General features: G+C 39.8%; 2 protein-coding genes and 5 non-coding genes across 7 annotated transcripts in view; all 7 read left to right on the top strand.

Annotated features, from left to right (window-relative positions):
• RPL4 (ribosomal protein L4) overlaps positions 1-5,544 on the top strand; it is a 5,694-nt gene extending 150 nt beyond the window's left edge. Inside the window, exons 2-10 of the mRNA XM_026073912.1 lie at positions 1,139-1,310; positions 2,119-2,225; positions 2,645-2,783; positions 3,355-3,479; positions 3,829-3,958; positions 4,394-4,550; positions 4,757-4,840; positions 5,217-5,337; positions 5,423-5,544. Coding sequence (XP_025929697.1) covers positions 1,139-1,310; positions 2,119-2,225; positions 2,645-2,783; positions 3,355-3,479; positions 3,829-3,958; positions 4,394-4,550; positions 4,757-4,840; positions 5,217-5,337; positions 5,423-5,476 — 1,089 coding nt within the window. The 3' untranslated portion in view covers positions 5,477-5,544. The remainder of the gene's footprint in view (positions 1-1,138; positions 1,311-2,118; positions 2,226-2,644; positions 2,784-3,354; positions 3,480-3,828; positions 3,959-4,393; positions 4,551-4,756; positions 4,841-5,216; positions 5,338-5,422) is intronic.
• On the top strand, positions 966-1,066 carry LOC112970524. The gene has a single exon (XR_003255049.1). It is a non-coding gene; the product is annotated as a small nucleolar RNA SNORD16 (small nucleolar RNA).
• On the top strand, positions 1,969-2,040 carry LOC112970506. Its single transcript, XR_003255046.1, has one exon. It is a non-coding gene; the product is annotated as a small nucleolar RNA SNORD18 (small nucleolar RNA).
• On the top strand, positions 2,482-2,581 carry LOC112970516. The gene has a single exon (XR_003255048.1). It is a non-coding gene; the product is annotated as a small nucleolar RNA SNORD16 (small nucleolar RNA).
• On the top strand, positions 3,692-3,758 carry LOC112970508. Its single transcript, XR_003255047.1, has one exon. It is a non-coding gene; the product is annotated as a small nucleolar RNA SNORD18 (small nucleolar RNA).
• LOC112970500 lies at positions 4,008-4,078 on the top strand. The gene has a single exon (XR_003255029.1). It is a non-coding gene; the product is annotated as a small nucleolar RNA SNORD18 (small nucleolar RNA).
• A 3,202-nt stretch (positions 5,545-8,746) lies between the features above and the next one.
• Positions 8,747-10,105, top strand: part of SNAPC5 (small nuclear RNA activating complex polypeptide 5) — a 4,678-nt gene continuing 3,319 nt past the window's right edge. The window contains exons 1-2 of the mRNA XM_026073390.1: positions 8,747-8,844; positions 9,718-9,883. Coding sequence (XP_025929175.1) covers positions 8,747-8,844; positions 9,718-9,883 — 264 coding nt within the window. The remainder of the gene's footprint in view (positions 8,845-9,717; positions 9,884-10,105) is intronic.

The raw sequence follows: 10,105 nt of genomic DNA, 5'->3' as shown, positions 1-10,105 counted from the left end.
CCGGGCTCGAGGCGTGGGGCGCCGGCCGCCATTTTGGAGTCGGCAGCGCCGTGGCTGCCGCGTGGAGCCGGCGCGGGGAGGCCGGGCCGGGCGGCTGCGGCCGGGGGCCTCGCTCCGCCGCCCGCTGGAACTCGCCCTTCTCCTCGCGCAGGGTGGGGGATCGGGCCCGCATAGCCTTCTGCCTGGGCTCTGTCGTGTTTTCCTCTCAGTTTTCCTTAAAGGAAAATACACGAGACGGTATGCAAGCTTTTGAGGCAACGTTGGGTTAGAAAAGCTATTTTTACGGCGCCTTTTTTTTTCTTTACTATTTCTTTTAATCTGAAACAGGCTTTAAAAGGCCTTGGTCTGGAACCGGATGGCAAATGAACAACTCTTCTTGTTAATGTGATTCAGCTTGTGATCCACTTTCTTTGCCAAAACTGAGCTTGTTGCGTGCTTGTGTTGCAGCTTCTACCCTAACTCCGGGAGTCAGTGTTTTGCTAGTACCCAGTAATAGCTACATAGATAGTACCTTCATTACTATTAGCTGGTTAATTCTGTAGTATGCTTAAAATCTTTGAAATGAATTATGTCCTTTTAGTGGGAAAGGGAGGGAAGATACTTTGGTAATGCCATGAGCTACTAAAGGCAAACACCTTATAATGCTAGGAGGCCCTTTTTAGAAGGTTGTTACTGAGCCCAACAAGGCATTTTGGGACATTTTATCAGCTTTTTTTGAAAGGAGGCTGATATTGGCAGTTAACTTTTCACTTTAGAAATTTTGAGGCACTAGATATTGTTCAGAGGGCCCAGACTTCACAGAAACTTCACTGATACTAACTTAGCTTGCTTGTAGTCATTGTGAGTCTGTATATTGTATTATAGACTAGTTGATTGCAGTGTTTCTGATATTTAGCATAATCTAAATAACAAGCCTTTGGTGAATAAACACTTTTTAAATGAAAATTATTTCAAGTGAAAATTATTGCTATGATGATGTAATTTGCGTCTTATCCAGTGTTCAGTGACAGTTGCCTGCTGTCAGCACGCTGGCACTGTTGAACTGAAGACACCTTCATTCTGAGCAATATTTGATTCCTTTGGATACTAACAATTTACTTTATTAGTGTTTAAGACTTTTTCCTTTTTCTTTTTTTAGGCTTGTGCTCGACCGTTAATATCCATCTACTCTGAAAAGGGAGAAGCATCGGGCAAAAATGTCACCTTGCCGGCTGTATTCAAGGCTCCCATTCGCCCTGATGTTGTGAACTTCGTTCACACTAATTTGCGCAAGAACAACAGGCAGCCTTATGCTGTCAGTGAACTTGCAGGTATGGTTTGTGTGTAAAACATAAGGGAATAGTCATATTAGTGGTTGGTTTTAATATAGGTGGGCTAAAATAGAAACAAAGAACTGAAATAAAAGAAGCTCTATTCAGTGGAATTCTGTATAGAAAACAAGAAAACTATTCTGATTATGAAACAGCRAAGTGCTGTAAAAGCTTTGGAGGGTTCTGGGCTCTTATCTGAAATGTGTATTAATGAAGGTATTATGGCACCTAGATTCTCAAATGGAATTTACTTTCTTTGCAAGAAGAACCACAAAATGCGTGAAAATAGCACATCAGGCAGAAAATCATGGTGCAAAGCTGCATGTTACGGTCACTGCTCTGTTCTGACTGCATGAGGCTTTTATCTGAGCCGCTTGTCAAGAATAAACATATATAATTGAGCATTTGTTAGGTATCTGCAGCTGCTAGTTTTTGAAGTAACTACTTTCAGAGAAACTTGTGCTGGCAACATGGATATTGAAGCTTACTTCTGATGGTAATTCACATAACCGTTTTAATCCACTAGTAATAGCAGTACCAGTTCAGGCCTCCAAATTGGGAATCAAGCTTAGGCATCGGTGTGTTAAGATATGAGATTCTGACCTAAACATATCTTTAATATGGTAAGAGTTCATTTAGCTGATCAGGATTTGTTGTGCTGAAATGATGAGATTCCACTTCATTGGTCCGTGTTTTTGAACTGCATGATAACAGTGGAAGTTCTGATTGCTGGCCTTCAATTCTGCATTTCTGTGATTCGCAAAAATTGCGCTGTTTACACACTCTGAATTAAAATCTTGCGTTTCAGGTCATCAGACCAGTGCTGAATCTTGGGGTACTGGGAGAGCTGTTGCTCGTATTCCTCGAGTACGAGGTGGTGGAACTCATCGCTCTGGCCAAGGTGCCTTTGGAAACGTATCCTTTCATAGCTGCCACTTCAGTCAGGTGTAAAGCTGAGTTCTTCAAGAGGAAAAATGATTTTAAAGTATCTAAATGCACAATGTAATTTTCTRCTTCTTGAGATGACTGCCATTACAGTGATTTGGATGACACAGAGTTTAAGATGACTGTAATGTGATCGGTAGCTCCAGTATGCAAGCACTGGAGAAGAGTTAATTGATTTTCACTGGAGAAGTGATGGATGTTTCAGATCTTAAAATGCGTACCGTCTTGCCATGATGTTGTAATTTGCGTCTTACTCTGTGCTCAGTGACAGTTGCCTGCTGTCAGCATACTGGTACAGATGATTGACGATCAGTTAATGCTGAGCAAGTATTAAAGATTCAGACTGGAAAAAAGTTTGGAAAAGGTTATTCTTAACTGTAGATTCATAGATGTGTCGTGGAGGCCGCATGTTTGCCCCAACCAAGACTTGGCGACGCTGGCACCGTAGAGTGAATACAACTCAAAAACGTTATGCCATCTGTTCTGCTTTGGCAGCATCAGCTCTTCCAGCGCTGGTCATGTCTAAAGGTGGGAATTCCGGTGTGCTCATTCTCTGGAAATGTTTGCTTACAGTTTTGCATTGCCTGAGCAGTATCGGTAACTGTGGGATTACTTGAAATATAACTAAATACATAAAATATAACTAAATTCTCATTTAAAGAGTTTAGGATGCAGTCCCATTCTTTAGTAGATGCGTATTTTTGTTGTGTGCCGCTTGAGGAAAGTACTTTGAGGTTACGTAGAGTTGGATGTCAGGTGATCCTGCAGTGCTTTTGTGTCCATTACTGACATGAATCTCACCTTGCAGTTTGTGGTAACTGAAATCGAATTTTGAATCACAATGCAGTTCAGTTTCTGTTCATGCAAGCCGTAAATTAGAATTAATCTTTACCTGGGTATAGAAAGTATTGTTTGAGGCAGTCCAATAAAACTGCTTTGAAACTTCAGCTACTTTAATTACTATGCCTGCATGTTAGATACTGAATTTCATTTCCACTGTTCTTGATTTTGTATAATTTCTGAACACACAAGACAATACCTTGAAATCTGTATGGCCAAGATCAGTGGGTAACTTAGTGTATTGTAAAATTCTCATTAGGCCACCGCATTGAGGAGATTCCAGAACTTCCTCTGGTTGTTGAAGACAAAGTTGAGAGTTACAAGAAAACCAAGGAAGCTGTTCTTCTTCTTAAGAAGCTTAAAGCTTGGAATGACATCAAAAAGGTGAGCTGCTACAAGTATATTCTCAACCCAGGTCATTAGACTTTGCCATTATTATTTTATGAATTCTAAAATTCCTTGATAACAAAACTACAAGAAACTCTATAAATTGGAGTTTAAGCCATCAAAGTAAATTCCTTACTATGCTGTTTACTTTCTCTGTACTTCTCTTCAATTCACTGTTGCTTGACAATAGTAGGTTAATTTTCATCTCTTCAGAATGATGAACTTTCACTGGTCCGTGTTTCAGATAAGCAGTGATGACTGTGAAGTTCTGACTAGGTGGTTTTGTTGTGTCTTACTATAGGGATTTTGACTATTTTGGATACTTACAGGTTTCATTTCTGTATAGGTTTATGCTTCCCAGCGTATGCGGGCTGGAAAGGGTAAAATGAGGAATCGTCGTCGCATCCAGCGCAGGGGACCCTGCATCATCTACAATGAAGACAATGGTATCATAAGAGCTTTCAGAAATATTCCAGGTAACTTTAAATTTAGGTTATATTTACTCTTACTGTTGGAAGAATATGCCTAGGATGATGAGATTCCACTTCATTGGTCCGTGTTTCTGAAACACATGATTTTGTGGAAGTTCTGACTTCTCATTGAAGTAATTGATACATTGTCTTCAGGAATCTGCTTTGGTGATGTTGAGGATATTTATGTCAAAATGACAAATGATTAAACTATATTTGGAGCAGTAAAAATGAGGTTGTTAATTTTATCCTGGAAAAAGACTGATTTTTTTGTTGTTGTTTAGTAATTTCTTTTGTCTTTAATGTGTATGTAACTTTGTTGTTATAAAGCTAACAAACTTGTATCTGTTTCTGTGTACTTTCTGTTCAGTTTATCTCTTACTGTCTGTAAATTTAATTACAAATCTAAGGGGAGGTTTTGCTTGTTTGTTTTTCCTACAGGAATTACTCTTCTTGATGTAAACAAGCTGAATCTGCTGAGACTTGCTCCAGGTGGTCATGTTGGGCGTTTCTGCATTTGGACTGAAAGTGCCTTCCGCAAGCTGGACGATTTATATGGCACCTGGCGCAAAGCTGCTACTCTGAAGAGTGACTATAAGTAAGCATAGCAAGCATTTCACGCAACTAAGTGGGTAAAAACAGATTTGGAAAATAACCTATTAGTGTCACAGATTCTTCAGTTCAATTTAAGTATGGAAAATTAATACTGACCAGGGAATAGTTTTTTCTAAATTCCTATTTTCATATAATTAGCTATGTTTTCTTTTTATTATCCAACTTACACTATGAATGTTTGTTTCACAGCCTGCCAATGCATAAGATGACCAATACAGACCTTGGAAGAATCCTGAGAAGCCAGGAAATCCAGAAGGCACTGCGTGCTCCAAAGTAATAATTTTTATCTAACAAATGCTGAGTGCAATCTCTTTATTAATTGTCAAGTGCAAGATTTGAGTGAGTGCAGAAGTCTCAGTATTTAAAAAAAACCACAAAACCCTTATATCAGCAGCACTTCTGACTTCTCAATTTCTGGGTGTAAATATCAGGAGTTAGTTTCCCTAAATCAAATTTCAGAGAAGGTTTTACAGCCCTTGAAGATTTGGGAAATTGCCTCACATAACTAGATCCTTATGAGTTGGCTGTGCTTTTTCTCTGCCCTTCTGACAACAACATAAGCCTGTTTAAAAACTTCTAAAGTTTAGTGAAGAGTTTGGGAATATAGTTAACTGCATTCGTAGTATGCTAAAAATGTCTCTCTTCACAGGAAAAAGATTCACCGTAGAGTCCTGAAGAAGAATCCACTGAAGAATCTGAGAATCATGATCAAGTTGAACCCATATGCCAAAACAATGCGACGCAACACCATTCTGCGCCATGCTCAAAACGTGAGAATGGAAGCAGGTAGTATAATCTAAAGCATTAAAATCAATTCTGTATATGCCACTAACCTTTTTTTTTTTTCTTTTGCAGCGCAAACTCAAGGAAGAGAAGAAAGCCAAGGCACAGGCAAAGGTGGCAGCATAAACATCCACTTAACTTCAGAAAACTGTACTGTGGATTTACAGCTAATAAATTCTATTGAAACAATTAAATGTTTTCATATCATTTTGGACACTCATGCATTTTGGTGGGAGAAAAATGAAATTCAGCAGCCTTAGGAAGTTGTTAATGATGCTAATAAAATAGGATCTTAAAAGCACTATAAGAGCACATGTGGAAAAACACAAGTAGCACATTCACATTAATGTAAAACTGGAATGTAGAAAATGGTACTTGAAAGTAGCCATCACAACAAAGTATTCTGATTATTTAATATAGGCTGCTTTATTTTTTAAAACATCTGTCACCCAAATCCCATTCACTTAAAATACCAATACATTATTTCCCACAAGCAGTGCAAGAGGAAAAGCTTCTCATCTTTCACTTTGATCAATAATGATGTGCTGGTTTACTGTGAAACAATGATAACTTGCATTTTATGGGTTTTCTTGTTTTTGTTTTTTTAACTACCTTAAAACAACAGTAATGCAAAACCTTGCTTTTAGGAAAAGCTAGAAGTATGTTATTTTGTAGATACGAACCATTTGCTTCTTTCATGGTCTCTTGGCATATTTAAATTTTTGAATGAGAAGGCTCCTCTGTAAAGATAGGATGGAAGTACCCTGCAAACAATGTCTTGAGGATTTTTTTTTACGCTTATTAATCCAGTTATCATAAACTTTTCTGTGACTTAAAATACAAAACTAGCTTCCTGATTTTGCTCCATCTTGAGCAGGTTTTAAAATGGAAAATTAAGAGCAACAGAATAGTCCTGACAGAGAAGAGTTGAACTGCTTCAAAAAGTACTGCCTGGATCTCAGATTTACCTTATGCCTGAATGTGTGTCATATTAGTGATTCTTAAATGTAAGTATTTTGACTCTGAAGCCCACTTATGCAAATATAAATCTAGACAGTTACCCAAGTGTGCCTGGGGGTAGAAATAAGATTTTTCTTTAAATGAACAATATGTGAGTTCTGAGTTATGTTAAACTTTGAAAGGTCAGGCACTGTCTCTAAATTTATAGGGAAACTTTTGTTTAAGAACTGCATAATGCAGGAAGCACTGATTATTATCAGTAAACTATAATCAGCCACAAGGTGGTAGCTGCTAACTAGATATGTGTTCCTAATCAACCCTTTCATCTTCATGGTTTCACAGTGATTCTGCTCTAATAGTTTCTTTTTATGACTATCAGAACAGGAAGAAAGATAGTGAGGTATGAAACTACTGTTTTCTGTAAGTTGCTTTCATTACAGTGTTACTCCTTATAACGCAGCCAGCTCCAGTAGGAATTGGGCACCCATTTTGCTAGCTTGCTGCATAAATGCAAGAAAAGACAATCCTCCTGCTCAGAAGTTGTGCTAATTAGGAACAAAGGGAATTGGGTTATCGGTAATAATCATGTGAACGGGTATAAAGTTGACTTCTAAGAATTAGAAAATGACTAAAATGCCTAAAGACTGAAGCAGGATGGTCTGTGKTTTTTTTATTAAATTTCCAAATGTATTGGTAGCCATCAGAACACAAGACTGACRGTAATTCTATGAGTGCTTTTTACAAATTATCTTTTTTCCGTCCTTCACCATTTTGAAATAAAACTAAACTTTTAATGGAGGAAAGGTATGATATAGACTGCATTTTCCAGTTTCTACTAAGCCATTTTGTTCAAGAACTCGAGTTACAGTGAAGACTGCAAAGTATTTAAAGATGGCAAATGCTCTGTATCAGTCACTTGTATGAAAGAGAGCTTGAATATAGCTTGCATTTTATTTGTTTTAGAACAAGTAAGTTGATGTTCAGTGTTGATAGTACATTTACTGCTAAAAAGTATTCATTAATTCCTAGAACACTAGTACAGCAATAAGAATCTTAAATCTGACAAGTATTAGTAAAATGCATTGATGTCACAGCCTTACAAAAATACAGACTGCAGTCTGTGATCTTGAAGCTGAAGCTAATATCTGAGTTGAATTATTTAATTTTTACCTGTGGAGATAAGTCAGTAAATTACCAGTACAAGTTCAGAGTGGAAATGAGACATGATCTGTGATGTGCTTTCTCCCTTGTCCTGTGCGGCTACTCCTGTATGCTTTGCTGCTGCTTCACTTCTGCCACATTCTAAAATCCCTTAGAAAGGTTTTACAGGCTCTGCTGCTAAAATGAGTGATCAGCCCAAGATTACTGACATCCTTTGAGGGAGAATCATTTATTTATGGAAGTAGATTATGTAAGAAATCCATATATGAGGGAAAATGTATGCAAGTTTTTCAGAGCAGCTAAGGAAACCTTGTGTTATCCTTAACTTTTTTTTTTTTTAACTGCAGCTTGTACTCTAAGCTGTCAGATGGAAACTGAAAGAGTGGACAGATTTAATTTGCTAATTACTCAGCTGTACTTGTTGGTCAGAAAAGCCAGACTGTTAAGCTACATAGTCAAATAAAAAATAATAGTTTGATAAGAATAAATCCATTTATTAATACAACATTCTCAATTTGTTTACTGTAAAAGTTCAAATGGCATATGATGATTCTTTAGTAATCTTTTCTTTTTTTATTCCTCAGTATTTGTATTGAAATACAATTGGAAAAATTAAAGAAAAATTAAATATAACTAATTGCTAAAATTAAAGCAAGTCAGAAAAAATTCAGTGGACTTGAACTGATTTTTTTTTTTATGGTAAGCTTTTTTTTTTAATGTGTTCATAAAGGGACAGCTTTTAAACTGGCAAATGTTTTCTTGTCAAAAATTAGTGGTTTGCACACAAATTGTTCCTTAACAAAATTTACAGCAGCAACTTTATATCTTGAAAATGTAATAGTATGGATCTGTGAGGAAAAAAAAAAGTGTAAACCAAGATACACCTTATTTTTTATTATGTTGGATAGTTTGCCAGACCTTTCTCCTTTGAAATTTTATTTCAATCTTCCCCTTTTTGAAGAATTAGCTGGCATAGGATTTAAATAAAAACATTCTTAATCATCTATTTCATGCGACAGAGACAAACTGATGCTAAAACCACTTTGTGATTTGAGTTTATTCTGTATCATCTTTCTTTCCCTGCTTTCCCTCTGCCCTTTTCCTTCAGCTGGTATCCAAAGAACTATGAAGCTACTTCCTTTCCGCTTTTAAAATAGTGTCAAATTTCCATCCATCCTTCATATCACAAAACTATTTGTTGTTGCAGGAGTCTGGGCTGATTCTCCACACAGCAAACTTTCTTCATGCTAAACCACTGATTTTGGAGAGGCTGAAATGGCACGTAAGCCAGCAGGGATGTTACGTTTGGGTATTTCTCTGTGCTGCCACGTAGTAAATTCTGGTGGACAAACTCCTGGAGACAGCATTTCTGGGTAGCCTTGGACAGCTCAGTGTAAAAGCAACCTTGCTGTGTTCTTCAGAGTTTGAATGCAAGTTTCACTTTTGCTATGATGCTGCTTAGAGTAACACCAGAATAGCAAGAATAAACTGTCAGTGACACATACAGCTTTGGAGAGTAAGGAAGAATGGAGAAAATCATTGCTTTGGGGAAGAACATCTTTTACTATGACTTGTTTTTAAACATTTCTACCTGTCACAGAGTATTTGGGCTTGGAGGGGACCTCTGGAGCTCATCTAGCAGGATCACCCGGAGCAGGCTGCCTGTGACTGTGCCCAGTCAGATTATGAGCATCTCCAAGGATGGAGACCCCACAGCCTCTCTGGGCAACCTGTTGTGGTGTTCAAACACCCTTGCTGTAAAGAAGCGTTTCCTTCTGTTCGAGTGGAATTTCCTGTCTTTGGGTTTGTGCCCGTTCTTTACATTAGAATCTGTTATGTGTGGTGGGATTCGTGGCCTGGAGGGCTCGAGACAATTCAACTGTCAACATATTGGCCCTGCTATGGAAATCGGTGAATACTCAGTGTCTTGGGTGATGATACTGGACAGACTTACCCTTATCTTCCTTAGCCATGTTATGCTATCAAAACCAGCATTTGTAGTATCTGACAATCTCAAGCTCTTGTACGGAAAATGGTGCCCCGCTTACTGCTAGCACAGTCTGAAGACTAACAAGGCTGCTCCAAAGCATCTTACTGATGCAAACGGCAGCTCTTAACGCGCCGCTGGGGCTGCAGGAGAAACCTGCCCCGACGCCCGCGSCATCACCTGCAGGCAGAGCACGGCGCATGCGCAGGGAGGCGGCTGCGCACCTCGGCTGCTCGCCCAGCCACGGCCCTCTGTGAAGGGACGGAGGCAGCTGCTGGCGCCGGCCCTCGCCTCAAATAGGGCCTCGAGCCCGCTCCCTGGGCGGTTCTCCTCCCTCAGCGGTCGGGCCCAGCACAAGGAGGCCGCGGCAATGGGCGGGGTGGCCCCTGAGGCGGGGGGAGCGCACCTTTCCGTGGAGGCGGCAGGTACCGGGAAGCGGCGGGAAGCGGCGGGCAGGCGCCGGCGGCTCGCCCCGCTCCTCCTCAGGCGCTGCAAATGGCGGCGCGGTGACGTCACGCGGAGGCTTCGCTCACCTCCGGCTGCGGCGCTTCTGCCCGCACTCAAGATGGCGCTGCCCGCTTTCTACGTCCCCCTTTCCCGCCCGCGGGGTCACGTGGCCGCGCGGCCGGCGGGGCGGTGTCGCGGCG

Source organism: Apteryx rowi, unplaced genomic scaffold (assembly GCF_003343035.1).
Source record: "Apteryx rowi isolate R43461 unplaced genomic scaffold, aptRow1 scaffold_11, whole genome shotgun sequence".
Taxonomy (NCBI): Eukaryota; Metazoa; Chordata; class Aves; order Apterygiformes; family Apterygidae; genus Apteryx; species Apteryx rowi.
The sequence above is the reverse complement of the archived record's forward strand: the minus strand, read 5'-3'. Positions and strand labels throughout refer to the sequence as shown.